Source organism: Mytilus californianus, unplaced genomic scaffold, assembly GCF_021869535.1.
Source record: "Mytilus californianus isolate M0D057914Y unplaced genomic scaffold, xbMytCali1.0.p SCAF_15, whole genome shotgun sequence".
NCBI lineage: Eukaryota > Metazoa > Mollusca > Bivalvia > Mytilida > Mytilidae > Mytilus > Mytilus californianus.
In genome coordinates, this window is record NW_026262637.1 from 24,887,073 (window position 1) to 24,907,645 (window position 20,573).

At 33.2% G+C, this 20,573-nt stretch overlaps 2 protein-coding genes across 5 annotated transcripts in view; both read left to right on the forward strand.

Moving 5' to 3' along the window:
* The window catches only part of LOC127725729 (phytanoyl-CoA hydroxylase-interacting protein-like), a 188,126-nt gene extending 170,811 nt beyond the window's left edge, over window positions 1-17,315 (forward strand). Inside the window, exon 6 of one of the 2 annotated variants that reach the window (XM_052232922.1) lies at window positions 16,669-17,315. In XM_052232922.1, coding sequence (XP_052088882.1) covers window positions 16,669-16,727 — 59 coding nt within the window. In that variant the 3' untranslated portion in view covers window positions 16,728-17,315. Of the gene's footprint in view, window positions 1-16,583 lie in introns of both variants that reach the window. The other variant, XM_052232923.1, reaches the window with a different exon arrangement.
* Window positions 1-20,573, forward strand: part of LOC127725730 (uncharacterized) — a 262,471-nt gene that overhangs the window by 154,649 nt on the left and 87,249 nt on the right. The gene's annotated exons all lie outside the window — the stretch shown is intronic.

Sequence of the window (20,573 nt, forward strand, 5' to 3'; positions counted from 1 at the left end):
TCTAATGTAACGAAAATGGGCTCCTTCCTTCCCTGTGGTGTTGTGACGTCACTGTGTCTTTTCAGTCTCCCTGTCAACGCTTGATGTGATGCGTCCTAATACACAAAAATGATAAAGTGGTTCAACAGAGCATAAAGCAGTGTAATGTCTGAATTAAACCAAAAAGGTTAGGGCAAGTTTATCACTGTTTATTAAGTATATATGTAATTATAGTTCAATTAGACAAAATGATACATTGATTGAGGGAAATGTGACATACATGAATACGGAACAAATTAATAAAGTGTTAAAATTTATTGTTCACACCGGTTAATAGGAGTAAAAATTATTTATCATAAAATAATAACATAATTGAAATACGTAAATCTTACAGTCTATTTATTAGTTTATTTGCATATAATAAAGCTAACTTAATATTATAACTGAGGTGCATGAAGTATGATAAAGATAAAACACAATTATATATACAGAAATCAAACCAAACAAACTACTCTTATACAGTTTTGCTAAAGGCTGTGTCAGACATTCATAACAGCCTTTGTGTTAGGGGTTGGTTTTAAAAACTGTTAATGGCATCACTTTTCTAATACCCTTGTGTTTGAATCATTTCTAACTAGATGTCACATTACAACGCAAAGAAAGTTTCTGAGTCCTTGTTGGTCATATAGCTCTTCAATCGTTTCGGTCCTTGACTTTCAAATATACGGCTTTGAGAGTTCCTAATGAAGGGAAATCCAGAAAAGCACTTCGGAAGCATGAAATTCATAGAGTTGTTTTCATGTTTTATCTTTATCTTTTTGATATTGTGACGAGAGTGCTAAGAAGTATCATAGCCAAGCGCCTTAAAAGAAATATTTTAATCGCTAATTTAGACTTTGAAAAATACATAGTGTTAATGATAATAACAAAAACAAAACATTACACACAAAAAAGATTGAACAACACGAATCGCACCAACAAAACTGGGGTGACCTCAAGTGCTCCGGAAGGGTAATCACTTCTTGCTCCAAACTTGGTACCGTCATGCGCATGCAAGAACAAATCCAGTAATTAGTCAGATTCAATAATGTTAAAATCGAGAAAAGAGGACGGGCCTGTAGTTGCGACAAATGAAACACCCGTCATCATCTGTGACAAACATATACCATAACTGTCAACCAAATCATAATGATATCCATAAAACCATCGAATAAACTCATCATAGATACCAGGCTTTCAATTTTGAATGTCACATGTGCGTTTCGTCTACAAAAGACTCACCAGTGATGCTCGAATAAAAAAGCTTCTGGGGCCAAGTAAGATACGAAGTTGAAGATCACTGAGGACCCAAAATTCAGAAATTAAAAAGTGAAATTTATATTTAGGACCATATCAGTGATAATTTATGTCCACATCGAAAGAATGACTTCCTATAAGGAACCTTTAGCGCAATAGCCTCTTTGTAGGCAGTTTAAAATAACCAAATAATTTGTGTATCTGCAATATTTATGTCTCCTCTTCGGCTAATGCATATGTGATGTTTTAGTAGTATTTCGTCTTCTTCTTCATTCAACCTTGTCCAGGTCAAACTTTTTTTTTATCTTTTGGCATTGGTTTATGATATTTGGCATGAACGTGTAATACTTGATATCTAAAAACATGCTCATGTCTGGAACATAATTTTTGGTTTTCGGAACCCCACACCTAAACCATATAGTATGTTATTGTCTTAATTTCCATGATGAAACCTTTTTAGTTCACTGTAGGTCTTATCCCTGTAGGACATGCATTGCCCCTGATATTATTGACTGTCAATTATCTAAACAAAAAAATAAGGAGATGCGGTATGATTGCCAATGACACAACTATTCACAAAAGTTCAAATGAATGGATGGATGTAAGCAATTAAGTGAGTAAACCCATATATTCTTAGTTGTAATGATAAGACCTTTACAGCACACAATATATTTTTTTTCGCTGGATTCATTTCTTGTATCCTAAATCAATGCGACAGTAGTTTATCAATGTTCAAATCTCGTAAATCGATTAGGAAGAGACAAATCATGGTAACTAACAAAGGCTGGGAGATTGACATGAACTCGAAAAGAAGAGAAACCGGGCACGTCGACAGGATAAGCGTCTCCTACTATGCATGCATCAACAGTCATGTGATTCACACATTGTCAATATGTTGCAATCGAGATAAGGACACAATCTATAAAATTACAAATCAATCGACTATACGGGTATTAAAGATCTAAGACCGCGACAACATGTCGCTAGTGAGTTGAGACAAGAACACAAGTAAAACTTATGTAGTGGTGACTCAAGTCGTTATTTCTAATAACTCTATTAGAGCAGTTTTTGTGTAAAGAATACGCCCCTATTATCATTTTTAATAGTGTCGACATGCACGAACGTAACTATTAACTGAGATATAGAAATGCCTTCCGATGGCCCAAAACGTATGTTACTGCTGAGAAATTGGAAGTTGACAATTTGAAAGTTGAAATCATCACATTTGTCTTAGATTCTTATTTGAAGTCGTCCATCTGTGTAAATATCAAGAAAAGATCAAAATAGGAATCAGACCTTTTATTTTCAGTAGTATCCTGAATCTTAAGTTCACTATGACATAAGAGATGTAAGCACTCGTTGAAATATAGGTTATTGAATGACAAGACTTCATCAATATATCTGAAAGTAAAATTTAAGAAATTTGCAAGATGCTTTATTTTTTTTTTCTTGAGAAGGTTCTGTATGAAATCTGTTTCATATGAGTACAAAAACAAAAGTCGACCAGTAGTGGCGCACAATTAGTACCAATTGGAATACCGATTATCTGCTGAATTTCAATCCACCTAACTCAATAAATACATGTATGTTGTCGATAAAAAAAAAGTCGAGCATTTTGATGATATCATCTTCGGTGTATATGTTGTGTGAATCAGTGTAACACTGGTCGTTCTAAGTTATACTAAATTTGTCAGAAGTTTTAAGAACATACTGTGGTTTATTTATCATCAATAACTCTTTCAGATGCTTAAACCCTACGGGTCTTTAAGTTTGTCGAATACGGAAGAAATTTGCAAGCTGAATATTATGAGTTTTATATTGAAAAACTAGTTATTTTTAAGTTAAAAATCTATGATTTATTACTTATGAGTTACAATATAAGAATCTTTGGGTCCACAATGCTCTTTAACTTCGTCCTTTAGTTAGCCTTTTGACTTTTTTAATTCGAGCGTCACTGATGAGTCTTTTGTAGACGAAACGCGACTCTGGCATACACAATCATAAGTCGGGTATCTATGATGGGTTTTTCATAAGTTGCATATTTTACAAAGATTATTTTGAGAATTCCAGTGGGTCTACTTTCACCTCTTCCAACTATTGGTACTCGTTCGAAATGTCCTTGTTGGTTTTCAATTATTCTTGAAATGTTCACAGCTTCTGTATAAAACACTTCAACACGAAGTCCATTACTTAAATAAACCATAACTTCATAAAAATCTTCTTTTGTTTCACTAAGATATATAAACGGATTCTGTCTTATGTCAAGTTTAAGAAGTCGTTTTTCACAGAATTTATCAGTTGGTGATCTTTTAGGGGTTAAAACGACAGTCACATAATGAACCCGATAATGACAATAAAAATCTGCAAAATATGAACCCAAGTTTGGTGTGAATAATGTACTGGCATCAACATTTAATCTAACTGGTCCATATAATGATTCGGATAAAGGCTTCATAGTCTGAAAATCTATGGCAGTACTAAAAAATAATCCATCTGTACGTCCGTTTAGAACACGGATCTTCATTATGGTTTTTTTTTATAAGGCTTCATTATCCCAGAATGATATTCTCTTATGGAGGCAAAGTACATTTCCGATTTATTTCTATAGAGATAATCAATAGTATGGAATTTCCCTTGTAAAGCTTTAATGAAACTTACCGTCCTGTTGAGAAGACTTTGGTACTTTTGTTTTATAAAATCTAGAAAGAAAACATTGAATTATGGCAATTAATACATTTAAAAAATTACTTATTATATACAAATATTTATTTAAACAATTACTCCAATATAACTGGGTAAAATATGGGCGGCTAGCGAATACAAATAATATACAGAAAAACCATATGTTCATAATCAATCAATCCACTATACTGATATCATTAGAATAAACAAAGGTATTCTTCAATTACAATGTTTTCGTCGTCCTTTCTGATGTATATATAAATCTAAATGACTAAGTACAGCTATTTTCAAAACCCAGTCCTTTTTATGGTTAAACATGGTAAAAATAACGCAGAGATTTAATGATTTCATGTCATGTTATAGTAACTGGTACAACTGAAAAATATGAAATTAGGTTTTGAAAATGTCATTGGTCTTATAATATATATTATATATAGATTTTTTTTTATTTTTAGAGTTGTCTCTCCTTTGTAATCTATGCTTGATAATTCAAGTTTTCTATGACCAGGCAGATATTCCTAAAATAATTCTAGTGTTCATATTACATTCTGTGATGGCATTACTGTTTTCCCCAACGTGAATAACCCCATGTCTACCTTTTATAAATAACTGTACTTAACTGCAAGGAATAAAGTTGAAAATACTTTTGCTTGTATACTGACTTACTCCCTTAGATGGTACTTTTATGTGTTGAAACATTTATAAAGTTTTAACTACAACTACTATATAAACGCTTTGTTTTATATAAACTTACACGATTTAAAACTTAACTTTTCACCACTTACTTCATTCGCAATAATACGAACCACATCGCTTTCATACAAAACAGAACCAATTATAGCTTTTATTTCACAGTTTTTAACAGCATGGAGTGCGAAGGGTAACGTAAATTTCAGTCGTTTACCAGTATATATAAAGAAATTTATCTTTTCTTCATGTTGTTTGAAAATCAGAATCCAGGTTTTACCTGCCTGATATTTCTGGTTACTCTTGCAAGTATACCTAGAATGTAGCTTATGGCTTACATCAATATGTCAATATGGAAGTTATCCTAAATCAAAAAACATTATCACGGTAAAGCTTAATCATTTATGCATGGCTGCCATTTTATTACTAGTCGATGTATTATGTCTCCGAGAAAATTCGACTATTCTCTGTGATCTATAAAGTTTTCCAAAATTTTGACTATTCTGGACTTACTTTTGGAGTATTCTTTCCAGTGAGTGTAAAAAAAAAGGTACGAAAGATACCAGAGGGACAGTCAAACTCATAGATCGAAAACAAACTGACAACGCCATGGCCAAAAATAAAAAGACAAACACAAATAATAGTATAGATGACACAACATAGAAAACCAAAGACTAAGCAACACGAACCCCACCAAAAACTGGGGGTGATCTCAGGTGCTCTGGAAGGATATGCAGATCCTGCTCCACATGTGGCACCCGTCGTGTTGCTTATGTTATTACAAATCCGGTAAACAGTCTAATTCGGTAAGTCACATTCGTGAAAAGGGAGGGTATTGTAGTTACGACATAAGGAACATATCCGATATGTAACTTTTATGTTTTAAGTTCTGTTTTAAAAAATGTTTTTCGTAGCTTTTATTTGAACAAACTAAAAATAGAACTATCATCAACACAGCAGAAAACTACTCACCACAATACCGTCTTTAGCCAGAGACATACCGCTCTAGGGCTTAAGGTCACTGATTTGGACTTTGGACCAAAGCTTTTAACATGGGGAAGAAAAATAACGGTAACGGCCGAAGGAATAAAACAACTCAGAAAAAAACAGCAAACAAAAGAGATTGAAACATGTAATAGTAACAGTATAAAATAACCCAATGTTATTAGCGTTAGTGATGTTATATCCGAAGCTCATAATATAATATACCAAACAGATGACTCTTTATTTGGGGATTTATTCTCTAACAGTAGCTTACAACAGAATAACTTTCTTTCTAAGTTATTCTGTTGTAAGCTACTCACCAGCCAATCATCAGCCGAATCAATTACGATGCATAAAGAAGGTCATCAATGGCAAGCGAGCCACACACAAGGCAACACAAAGATGTTTATATTATTACGATGTTTAACGCAGGATACACGAAGGCAACACGATCAGCTTTTATATTACTACCAATCTCGCTGATTGATTTTGATCTTCTTGGTTTTAAAATTAATCAAGGTTTTATTTCAATAAATCTCTCCCTTTTGGCACTTCAGTTAGCTGTGCTTTTCTTCATTGGGCTATTTCTGTAAGACAATCTGAGGGTGGTATTGTACATTACCTTGACGACTTTTAATTTTTGAGAAGGGGCAGAACAGGTAAATGGGCTGACTTGAGTTCCATAAGCGGATGAGAAAACGACTTCTCCCAGGGGAACGGAGAAATGACAAACTTCTTCTGGATGTTTACCATGAGAGGGCAAGGAACACTGGAACCCAGGAGTGGAAGTAAATTAGAAGATACCTGGATCACTACTTTACTTCAAAGGCTTGTTCGGTGCCATGGCAGGACAAGATGATCCAGTAATTATTCCAACAAAGCAGTGACAGTGAAATCAATACATAGACACTAGCATTGTGATGATGAAACTTAAAGCAAAATGTGTATGGAGTAATACATTTTATTTCTAAAGTTTTAAAGTTAAAAAATTTACTGACAATGCACCTATCAAAAAAAATATCGACAAAAATATGGCTAATGAACATTAGCACTTGCCACACTGAAAATCACTGGCCAGTGTTTTCAGGAAACCAGTTTAAACGCCTTCAAAAAAGAAAGGTTTCTGGGTATGTATACAGTATTCCGTGCCTAGACTTGTTATAAAAATAAGGACATTTGATAAGATTGCCAACGAGACAACTATCCAACAGAGTGTTCAAATGAAGTAGATAAAAGTAAGTATATGTTCGTGAACGGCATTCAACAATAAGAGAATCCCATATCATACAGTCAGCTATAAAAAGCCCCGACAAGAAAACAATTGAAACAAGAAAACTAACAGACTAATTTATAAATAATAATTTACTTAAAACAAATATGACAGACATGAACCAATGACAACCACTAATTTTTCAATTTATCAAAAACAAAATATATGGTGGTACCTATAAATAACAATATTCAAAAAGTGAAACTGTTAAGTTGATAACATTTAGGAATAAGTTTATTCAAAGGATCAATGAGTTACTTAGATCGTAACTAAATTAACGAGCTTTATAAATAACATCACAGTAAAAATGAGGATATGATATTCCGTCACAATGTGTAAAAAGTAAACAAATATAGGTCAAAGTACGGCCTTCAACATGGAGCCTTGGCTCACACCGAACGGCATGCTATAAAGGGCCCCAAAATGACTAGTGTAAACAATTCAAACAAGAAAACCAACGGTCTAATCTATATACAAAACGAGAAACGAAAAACACTTATAAACCACTCAAACAAACGACAACGACTGAACAACAGGCTCTTTAGTTTATTTTTGGTAACGAAATCCCTGGCTTATAATTAATAAGTTATACATTAATTACGTTAGTTGAAATCTAAAACGCGGCTACAGACACGGACATAGCAAACAAGTTGTGATATATATATATATATATACTCCATAAGTAGGGGGAAAGGAACATCACTCTACAAAAAGAAAAAAAATATCAATAAGGAACGAAAAATCGTCTCTTTTGTAACAAATACTTATACATGGTTTTCCGTGTGAAACTGAAAGATCCAAATTTAGAAAAAGACAATTATTGATATATGTATTAGATTTATTTAAAAAAAAGTTTCCATGGATAAATTTCAAAGTAATATTAAAAAATTCTTGATTATTCAAAGCAAAAATATAATCAAGGTAAGGTTGTTATGGCCATTTTTAATTTGGTGCTCTTTTAATAATGGTTTATATATATCATGTGTATATGACTCCCTAACTTTCAGTCCCTATCGTTTTAGAAGAAGATCATTCAATAAACTCATATCGAGAGCACGAGAGTCGGTATAATACTTTTTTAATTTTGACGCTTCACTATGCATGTATTGTAATAAATGTATTCGTATTTGTTCGCCAAAACCGGGCTCGTAAAATGCTTACGTTACAACTGCAAATGATCGACGCCAAAATGCATCAGCAGATGTTGAATAAGGCAGTAGGTCAAGTCTCTTAAAATATCGGGTCAATAGTCTCAGAATTTCAAATAACAAAAGCAAATGTAGATGTATTGTACTCGGATGTTACTCAGTTTATAAACGAGCATAGGAGTGAGTGCTCGTATAATTTAAACAGGCTCTTTAGTATTGTTTCAATGTCTGATCATTCGTTATTGTACCATTTTGTAAAACAACTGCACTAGGATAGGTCCCTGAACTCAAAGGTCTACTTAGTTTAAAATGTCAAAATGGTTCTTTTTTGTAATGCTCTGACGATTTAAAATACTTACTGTCCACTCACACAAACACCGCCGCTTTTAATTAAATTTAAGGATGAGATTTCATCAAACTTATATGGAGTGTTGTCTCCGATATTTTTTCAGTTATCTTAAGCGACAGAATTGAAACAACTGTAGCAAAGAAGTTGATCTGTCTATAGTAGCCAGCACATTTTGACCCTGTTTTCTTAATCATGTGCGGTATGTTCTTTCCTCGTTCAAATTAGTGGTCATCCTTGTGGTAGTTTAACTGTTTTACTTTTACGGAAGATGGTATAGATAGGAAAAGGGGAGGTTTGTGCGTACCCAATTCTAGTTTGACCCCGCCTCATTTGCGTATATATCAAATCAAGCATGTGTTTTACGTTGTTGTTTGATTAGTATGTACGTCTTTTTCTCATAAGTCGACTGTTGTTAGTTGATGTGGCCTTTTGTAATTTCCAATATTATTTAGTAATTATTGTTATCTTTGGATGTATCATAAAATTTTCGCCCAGCCTACATGTAGTGGTAAAGAGTTTTCATTTTGAATCGGCTTTATTTGAAATGCAGTCGATTCAAACTGACAGTTAGATTAAATGTCACGTAGATGCACATTTTCTTTCTTAGAACTCTGTTTCAAACACATATAAACGCAATCGCATATTTGGGTTGTCTTGCACCAGATTTGCATTCAGTTTTGGCGTGAATCGATCTTCTCAATTAAAATTGATTGTTCTGTATCAGGATCTGTTACTTGTTATCCTTCCTTCTTTGTCAGATTTTAATTTATTTGCATGTAACGATGGCTGCCTTATTGGCCATACAATATACATCTTTAAATCTTCCTTTCAATCGCTTAAACATATACCGATGGTGGACAAGTAACATACTTGTTCAAGTACAATAAGTCGTGGGTTCCTTCTCGTATATGTTATATAAATTTCATTACAATTAGCAGCTTTTCTGTTAAGGGGACATATTTTCTCTATAAGCTTATGGTTTTCATGGTCGAGTCTCATGTTTTCATATTTTCTACCAATTGATGATCTAGCACATCTTAAGTTAGTCGCCGATCTAGAGACATAGATACATGTGTAGCAGACAATTGTTTGTATTAAAATTTGTGACTTAAATGTGCATGTTATGATTGTCATTTCTTACTGTATATCAATTATTATAATAAGTACATATAATATACAAGATATAAGTATCATCCCTAGAAAAAAAGAAAAAAAAAAAGAATTTTCTGTAAGTGAACTCTGTTTCCCGTTCATTGGAAAGAGCACGCTCACATGCTTAGGATTTCTTACGCCCGTTCCTCAAATCTATATCCAGCCTCAAAATTGTGTCCTTTCCTCAGATCTGTGTTTAATTCTATATTGTGCCACAGACGTCACAAATACATGTCCTTTTTGTCTCCAATTTGTGTCCTTTCAAACAAGATATGCACTAGTATACATAGTTCAATACATATTAACTTTTCAATTGCCTTATTATAACGACAACACATAGGACATGTGTTGTCGTAATAATAAGGCAATTGAAAAGTTAATGTGTATTGAACTATGTATATATATAACGGGGTTTGACAGGGATGAAAACCTGGGAATCAGGACAAGGAAGTGGGAGTCAGGAGGCGAGAACCAGGGAAAGAGGGGGAGGGAACCAGAAGAAGAGGGGTTTACAGTTTCTCACATATGAAAAAAGTGTAAAAAACTAATATTTTTTTTATATTTCAGTTATTAGTTAGCTTTATTTGAATTGTGAGCTCTGTTTTTTGCCATGTCCTTATTAGTTTGTTGTCGACTTATGGGTTTGAATATCCCTTATATCCTTCTATATGTGCCTGTCCCTATTTACGTCACATCAATACATGTCTACTTGATAAAAAGGACACAGATTTGAATAAACAAAGACTGTCATGACGTCACGTGACACAGATCGGAAGAAATGAAACAGATTTCAGTTGGAAAGCAGGTCACGCTTTGACCCCAAGTCTATCAACAACAATAGAGTCACGTGACCGTGAAAACTCTGTAAAACAACGACTGAGACAAACCTCATTTTTATTCAATAAAATGCCACTGTCATGATAAAAACTTATTGATCTAAATAATCTTGAATATACATAGTTTTCACTCGTCAAAACTTACACGTCAACTAAAAGTCCTTCTTTCTTTATTTTACCTTCAGACTTGAAATTTGCGTGAAAATTCTCAAGTCTCTTGATCGAAAAATCTTAATATTTTTGAGGAAACTAAAAATATTGAGCTGAATTTAAATTTGATAAAACATCTCATTAAGACAAACACTTGATATGAATATCTAGGCAATATATTTATATAACATATACGAGAAGGAACCCACGACTTATTGTACTTGAACAAGTATGCTACTTGTCCACCATCGGTATATGTTTAAGCGATTGAAAGGAAGATTTAAAGATGTATATTGTATGGTCAATAAGGCAGCCATCGTTACATGCAAATAAATTAAAATCTGACAAAGAAGGAAGGATAACAAGTAACAGATCCTGATACAGAACAATCAATTTTAATTGAGAAGATCGATTCACGCCAAAACTGAATGCAAATCTGGTGCAAGACAACCCAAATATGCGATTGCGTTTATATGTGTTTGAAACAGAGTTCTAAGAAAGAAAATGTGCATCTACGTGACATTTAATCTAACTGTCAGTTTGAATCGACTGCATTTCAAATAAAGCCGATTCAAAATGAAAACTCTTTACCACTACATGTAGGCTGGGCGAAAATTTTATGATACATCCAAAGATAATAATAATTACTAAATAATATTGGAAATTACAAAAGGCCACATCAACTAACAACAGTCGACTTATGAGAAAAAGACGTACATACTAATCAAACAACAACGTAAAACACATGCTTGATTTGATATATACGCAAATGAGGCGGGGTCAAACTAGAATTGGGTACGCACAAACCTCCCCTTTTCCTATCTATACCATCTTCCGTAAAAGTAAAACAGTTAAACTACCACAAGGATGACCACTAATTTGAACGAGGAAAGAACATACCGCACATGATTAAGAAAACAGGGTCAAAATGTGCTGGCTACTATAGACAGATCAACTTCTTTGCTACAGTTGTTTCAATTCTGTCGCTTAAGATAACTGAAAAAATATCGGAGACAACACTCCATATAAGTTTGATGAAATCTCATCCTTAAATTTAATTAAAAGCGGCGGTGTTTGTGTGAGTGGACAGTAAGTATTTTAAATCGTCAGAGCATTACAAAAAAGAACCATTTTGACATTTTAAACTAAGTAGACCTTTGAGTTCAGGGACCTATCCTAGTGCAGTTGTTTTACAAAATGGTGCAATAACGAATGATCAGACATTGAAACAATACTAAAGAGCCTGTTTAAATTATACGAGCACTCACTCCTATGCTCGTTTATAAACTGAGTAACATCCGAGTACAATACACCTACATTTGCTTTTGTTATTTAAAATTCTGAGACTATTGACCCGATATTTTAAGAGACTTGACCTACTGCCTTATTCAACATCTGCTGATGCATTTTGGCGTCGATCATTTGCAGTTGTAACGTAAGCATTTTACGAGCCCGGTTTTGGCGAACAAATACGAATACATTTATTACAATACATGCATAGTGAAGCGTCAAAATTAAAAAAGTATTATACCGACTCTCGTGCTCTCGATATGAGTTTATTGAATGATCTTCTTCTAAAACGATAGGGACTGAAAGTTAGGGAGTCATATACACATGATATATATAAACCATTATTAAAAGAGCACCAAATTAAAAATGGCCATAACAACCTTACCTTGATTATATTTTTGCTTTGAATAATCAAGAATTTTTTAATATTACTTTGAAATTTATCCATGGAAACTTTTTTTTAAATAAATCTAATACATATATCAATAATTGTCTTTTTCTAAATTTGGATCTTTCAGTTTCACACGGAAAACCATGTATAAGTATTTGTTACAAAAGAGACGATTTTTCGTTCCTTATTGATATTTTTTTTCTTTTTGTAGAGTGATGTTCCTTTCCCCCTACTTATGGAGTATATATATATATATATATCACAACTTGTTTGCTATGTCCGTGTCTGTAGCCGCGTTTTAGATTTCAACTAACGTAATTAATGTATAACTTATTAATTATAAGCCAGGGATTTCGTTACCAAAAATAAACTAAAGAGCCTGTTGTTCAGTCGTTGTCGTTTGTTTGAGTGGTTTATAAGTGTTTTTCGTTTCTCGTTTTGTATATAGATTAGACCGTTGGTTTTCTTGTTTGAATTGTTTACACTAGTCATTTTGGGGCCCTTTATAGCATGCTGTTCGGTGTGAGCCAAGGCTCCATGTTGAAGGCCGTACTTTGACCTATATTTGTTTACTTTTTACACATTGTGACGGAATATCATATCCTCATTTTTACTGTGATGTTATTTATAAAGCTCGTTAATTTAGTTACGATCTAAGTAACTCATTGATCCTTTGAATAAACTTATTCCTAAATGTTATCAACTTAACAGTTTCACTTTTTGAATATTGTTATTTATAGGTACCACCATATATTTTGTTTTTGATAAATTGAAAAATTAGTGGTTGTCATTGGTTCATGTCTGTCATATTTGTTTTAAGTAAATTATACTTTATAAATTAGTCTGTTAGTTTTCTTGTTTCAATTGTTTTCTTGTCGGGGCTTTTTATAGCTGACTGTATGATATGGGATTCTCTTATTGTTGAATGCCGTTCACGAACATATACATACTTTTATCTACTTCATTTGAACACTCTGTTGGATAGTTGTCTCGTTGGCAATCTTATCAAATGTCCTTATTTTTATAACAAGTCTAGGCACGGAATACTGTATACATACCCAGAAACCTTTCTTTTTTGAAGGCGTTTAAACTGGTTTCCTGAAAACACTGGCCAGTGATTTTCAGTGTGGCAAGTGCTAATGTTCATTAGCCATATTTTTGTCGATATTTTTTTTGATAGGTGCATTGTCAGTAAATTTTTTAACTTTAAAACTTTAGAAATAAAATGTATTACTCCATACACATTTTGCTTTAAGTTTCATCATCACAATGCTAGTGTCTATGTATTGATTTCACTGTCACTGCTTTGTTGGAATAATTACTGGATCATCTTGTCCTGCCATGGCACCGAACAAGCCTTTGAAGTAAAGTAGTGATCCAGGTATCTTCTAATTTACTTCCACTCCTGGGTTCCAGTGTTCCTTGCCCTCTCATGGTAAACATCCAGAAGAAGTTTGTCATTTCTCCGTTCCCCTGGGAGAAGTCGTTTTCTCATCCGCTTATGGAACTCAAGTCAGCCCATTTACCTGTTCTGCCCCTTCTCAAAAATTAAAAGTCGTCAAGGTAATGTACAATACCACCCTCAGATTGTCTTACAGAAATAGCCCAATGAAGAAAAGCACAGCTAACTGAAATGCCAAAAGGGAGAGATTTATTGAAATAAAACCTTGATTAATTTTAAAACCAAGAAGATCAAAATCAATCAGCGAGATTGGTAGTAATATAAAAGCTGATCGTGTTGCCTTCGTGTATCCTGCGTTAAACATCGTAATAATATAAACATCTTTGTGTTGCCTTGTGTGTGGCTCGCTTGCCATTGATGACCTTCTTTATGCATCGTAATTGATTCGGCTGATGATTGGCTGATGAGTAGCTTACAACAGAATAACTTAGAAAGAAAGTTATTCTGTTGTAAGCTACTGTTAGAGAATAAATCCCCAAATAAAGAGTCATCTGTTTGGTATATTATATTATGAGCTTCGGATATAACATCACTAACGCTAATAACATTGGGTTATTTTATACTGTTACTATTACATGTTTCAATCTCTTTTGTTTGCTGTTTTTTTCTGAGTTGTTTTATTCCTTCGGCCGTTACCGTTATTTTTCTTCCCCATGTTAAAAGCTTTGGTCCAAAGTCCAAATCAGTGACCTTAAGCCCTAGAGCGGTATGTCTCTGGCTAAAGACGGTATTGTGGTGAGTAGTTTTCTGCTGTGTTGATGATAGTTCTATTTTTAGTTTGTTCAAATAAAAGCTACGAAAAACATTTTTTTAAAACAGAACTTAAAACATAAAAGTTACATATCGGATATGTTCCTTATGTCGTAACTACAATACCCTCCCTTTTCACGAATGTGACTTACCGAATTAGACTGTTTACCGGATTTGTAATAACATAAGCAACACGACGGGTGCCACATGTGGAGTAGGATCTGCATACCCTTCCAGAGCACCTGAGATCACCCCCAGTTTTTGGTGGGGTTCGTGTTGCTTAGTCTTTGGTTTTCTATGTTGTGTCATCTATACTATTATTTGTGTTTGTCTTTTTATTTTTGGCCATGGCGTTGTCAGTTTGTTTTCGATCTATGAGTTTGACTGTCCCTCTGGTATCTTTCGTTCCTCTTTTTTTACACTCACTGGAAAGAATACTCCAAAAGTAAGTCCAGAATAGTCAAAATTTTGGAAAACTTTATAGATCACAGAGAATAGTCGAATTTTCTCGGAGACATAATACATCAACTAGTAATAAAATGGCAGCCATGCATGAATGATTAAGCTTTACCGTGATAATGTTTTTTGATTTAGGATAACTTCCATATTGACATATTGATGTAAGCCATAAGCTACATTCTAGGTATACTTGCAAGAGTAACCAGAAATATCAGTCAGGTAAAACCTGGATTCTGATTTTCAAACAACATGAAGAAAAGATAAATTTCTTTATATATACTGGTAAACGACTGAAATTTACGTTACCCTTCGCACTCCATGCTGTTAAAAACTGTGAAATAAAAGCTATAATTGGTTCTGTTTTGTATGAAAGCGATGTGGTTCGTATTATTGCGAATGAAGTAAGTGGTGAAAAGTTAAGTTTTAAATCGTGTAAGTTTATATAACACAAAGCGTTTATATAGTAGTTGTAGTTAAAACTTTATAAATGTTTCAACACATAAAAGTACCATCTAAGGGAGTAAGTCAGTATACAAGCAAAAGTATTTTCAACTTTATTCCTTGCAGTTAAGTACAGTTATTTATAAAAGGTAGACATGGGGTTATTCACGTTGGGGAAAACAGTAATGCCATCACAGAATGTAATATGAACACTAGAATTATTTTAGGAATATCTGCCTGGTCATAGAAAACTTGAATTATCAAGCATAGATTACAAAGGAGATACAACTCTAAAAATAAAAAAAAATCTATATATAATATATATTATAAGACCAATGACATTTTCAAAACCTAATTTCATATTTTTCAGTTGTACCAGTTACTATAACATGACATGAAATCATTAAATCTCTGCGTTATTTTTACCATGTTTTACCATAAAAAGGACTGGGTTTTGAAAATAGCTGTACTTAGTCATTTAGATTTATATATACATCAGAAAGGACGACGAAAACATTGTAATTGAAGAATACCTTTGTTTATTCTAATGATATCAGTATAGTGGATTGATTGATTATGAACATATGGTTTTTCTGTATATTATTTGTATTCGCTAGCCGCTCATATTTTACCCAGTTATATTGGAGTAATTGTTTAAATAAATATTTGTATATAATAAGTAATTTTTTAAATGTATTAATTGCCATAATTCAATGTTTTCTTTCTAGATTTTATAAAACAAAAGTACCAAAGTCTTCTCAACAGGACGGTAAGTTTCATTAAAGCTTTACAAGGGAAATTCCATACTATTGATTATCTCTATAGAAAATAAATCGGAAATGTACTTTGCCTCCATAAGAGAATATCATTCTGGGATAATGAAGCCTTATAAAAAAGACCATAATGAAGATCCGTGTTCTAAACGGACGTATAGATGGATTATTTTTTAGTACTGCCATAGATTTTCAGACTATGAAGCCTTTATCCGAATCATTATATGGACCAGTTAGATTAAATGTTGATGCCAGTACATTATTCACACCAAACTTTAGTTCATATTTTGCTGATTTTTATTGTCATTATCGGGTTCATTATGTGACTGTCGTTTTAACCCCTAAAAGATCACCAACTGATAAATTCTGTAAAAAACGACTTCTTAAACTTGACATAAGACAGAATCCGTTTATATATCTTAGTGAAACAAAAGAAGATTTTTATGAAGTTATGGTTTATTTAAGTAATGGACTTCGTGTTGAGGTGTTTTATACAGAAGCTGTGAACATTTCAAGAATAATTGAAAACCAACAAGGACATTTCGAACGAGTACCAATAGTTGGAAGAGGTGAAAGTAGACCCACTAGAATTCCTAAAAATAATCTTTGTAAAATATGCAACTTATGAAAAACCCATCATAGATACCAGACTTATGATTGTGTATGCCAGACGCGCGTTTCGTCTACAAAAGACTCATCAGTGACGGTCGAATTAAAAAAGTCAAAAGGCTAACTAAAGGACGAAGTTAAAGAGCATTGAGGACCCAAAGATTCTTATATTGTAACTCATAAGTAATAAATCATAGATTTTTAACTTAAAAATAACTAGTTTTTCAATATAAAACTCATAATATTCAGCTTCCAAATTTCTTCCGTATTCGACAAACTTAAAGACCCGTAGGGTTTAAGCATCTGAAAGAGTTATTGATGATAAATAAACCACAGTATGTTCTTAAAACTTCTGACAAATTTAGTATAACTTAGAACGACCAGTGTTACACTGATTCACACAACATATACACCGAAGATGATATCATCAAAATGCTCGACTTTTTTTTTATCGACAACATACATGTATTTATTGAGTTAGGTGGATTGAAATTCAGCAGATAATCGGTATTCCAATTGGTACTAATTGTGCACCACTACTGGTCGACTTTTGTTTTTGTACTCATATGAAACAGATTTCATACAGAACCTTCTCAAGAAAAAAAAAATAAAGCATCTTGCAAATTTCTTAAATTTTACTTTCAGATATATTGATGAAGTCTTGTCATTCAATAACCTATATTTCAACGAGTGCTTACATCTCTTATGTCATAGTGAACTTAAGATTCAGGATAATACTGAAAATAAAAGGTCTGATTCCTATTTTGATCTTTTCTTGATATTTACACAGATGGACGACTTCAAATAAGAATCTAAGACAAATGTGATGCTTTCAACTTTCCAATTGTCAACTTCCAATTTCTCAGCAGTAACATAAGTTCTGCGCCATCGGAAGGCATTTCTATATCTCAGTTAATAGTTACGTTCGTGCATGTCGACACTATTAAAAATGATAATAGGGGCGTATTCTTTACACAAAAACTGCTCTAATAGAGTTATTAGAAATAACGACTTGAGTCACCACTACATGTGTTCTTGTCTCAACTCACTAGCGACATGTTGTCGCGGTCTTAGATCTTTAATAACCGTATAGTCGATTGATTTGTAATTTTATAGATTGTGTCCTTATCTCGATTGCAACATATTGACAATGTGTGAATCACATGACTGTTGATGCATGCATAGTAGGAGACGCTTATCCTGTCGACGTGCCCGGTTTCTCTTCTTTTCGAGTTCATGTCAATCTCCCAGCCTTTGTTAGTTACCATGATTTGTCTCTTCCTAATCGATTTACGAGATTTGAACATTGATAAACTACTGTCGCATTGATTTAGGATACAAGAAATGAATCCAGCGAAAAAAAATATATTGTGTGCTGTAAAGGTCTTATCATTACAACTAAGAATATATGGGTTTACTCACTTAATTGCTTACATCCATCCATTCATTTGAACTTTTGTGAATAGTTGTGTCATTGGCAATCATACCGCATCTCCTTATTTTTTTGTTTAGATAATTGACAGTCAATAATATCAGGGGCAATGCATGTCCTACAGGGATAAGACCTACAGTGAACTAAAAAGGTTTCATCATGGAAATTAAGACAATAACATACTATATGGTTTAGGTGTGGGGTTCCGAAAACGAAAAATTATGTTCCAGACATGAGCATGTTTTTAGATATCAAGTATTACACGTTCATGCCAAATATCATAAACCAATGCCAAAAGATAAAAAAAAAAGTTTGACCTGGACAAGGTTGAATGAAGAAGAAGACGAAATACTACTAAAACATCACATATGCATTAGCCGAAGAGGAGACATAAATATTGCAGATACACAAATTATTAGTCTGGTTTTTCTTTGGTTATTTTAAACTGCCTACAAAGAGGCTATTGCGCTAAAGGTTCCTAATAGGAAGTCATTCTTTCGATGTGGACATAAATTATCACTGATATGGTCCTAAATATAAATTAACTTTTTCATTTCTGAATTTTGGGTCCTCAGTGATCTTCAACTTCGTATCTTACTTGGCCCCAGAAGCTTTTTTATTCGAGCATCACTGGTGAGTCTTTTGTAGACGAAACGCACATGTGACATTCAAAATTGAAAGCCTGGTATCTATGATGAGTTTATTCGATGGTTTTATGGATATCATTATGATTTGGTTGACTGTTATGGTATATGTTTGTCACAGATGATGACGGATGTTTCATTTGTCGCAACTACAGGCCCGTCCTCTTTTCTCGATTTTAACATTATTGAATCTGACTAATGACTGGATTTGTTCTTGCATGCGCATGACGGTACCAAGTTTAGAGCAAGAAGTGATTACCCTTCCGGAGCACTTGAGGTCACCCCAGTTTTGTTGGTGCGATTCGTGTTGTTCAATCTTTTTTGTGTGTAATGTTTTGTTTTTGTTATTATCATTAACACTATGTATTTTTCAAAGTCTAAATTAGCGATTAAAATATTTCTTTTAAGGCACTTGGCTATGATACTTCTTAGCACTCTCGTCACAATATCAAAGAGATAAAGATAAAACATGAAAACAACTCTATGAATTTCATGCTTCCGAAGTGCTTTTCTGGATTTCCCTTCATTAGGAACTCTCAAAGCCGTATATTTGAAAGTCAAGGACCGAAACGATTGAAGAGCTATATGACCAACAAGGACTCAGAAACTTTCTTTGCGTTGGAATGTGACATCTAGTTAGAAATGATTCAAACACAAGGGTATTAGAAAAGTGATGCCATTAACAGTTTTTTAGACCAACCCCTAACACAAAGGCTGTTATGAATGTCTGACACAGCCTTTAGCAAAACTGTATAAGAGTAGTTTGTTTGGTTTGATTTCTGTATATATAATTGTGTTTTATCTTTATCATAGTTCATGCACCTCAGTTATAATATTAAGTTAGCTTTATTATATGCAAATAAACTAATAAATAGACTGTAACATTTACGTATTTCAATTATGTTATTATTTTATGATAAATAATTTTTACTCCTATTAACCGGTGTGAACAATAAATTTTAACACTTTATTAATTTGTTCCGTATTCATGTATGTCATATTTCCCTCAATCCATGTATCATTTTGTCTAATTGAACTATAATTACATATATACTTAATAAACAGTGATAAACTTGCCCTAACCTTTTTGGTTTAATTCAGACATTACACTGCTTTATGCTCTGTTGAACCACTTTATCAATTTTGTGTATTAGGACGCATCACATCAAGCGTTGACAGGGAGACTGAAAAAACACAGTGACGTCACAACACCACAGGGAAGGAAGGAGCCCATTTTCGTTACATTAGATTATTTTGCATATTTTATTAAACTATACATTTAATGAAGATATGGAATCGCAGTTTTGGCATTGAATTTGTCTCGTATTTGTGGTATATATCTTAACAGCTACTGCGCTTCTTTTCTGTTTCGTTTTTAATAGACATCAGATCATTATGCAGCTCGTTCTTCTTATGTTTTGTCTAGTTTCTCAGTCAAAGCAACTAATAACAGATCAATATTCAAACTATCATGCTTAGAAATGAGACAATCAAAACATATGATTTTATCCATGTCTAGTCGCATCCGCGCATTTTCAGCATTTATAATTCTTAGATGTAGAAATCAACCTTGCTTTCATATCACTGTATTGTATTGTTTTATTCAATCATTACCGTAAAAAATAGGATGTGATATCCCATTTTCAAATTTGTTTTTATAGTTACAGCCATACTCCCAAACCAAATCTTTGTATCTATGAAAGAATTAAGTAAAAGTTTAAATTAATCTGTGGTAGCGAAATTCCTGACTTAATAATTTACCAGTCATACAAACTTTACATTCATTGAA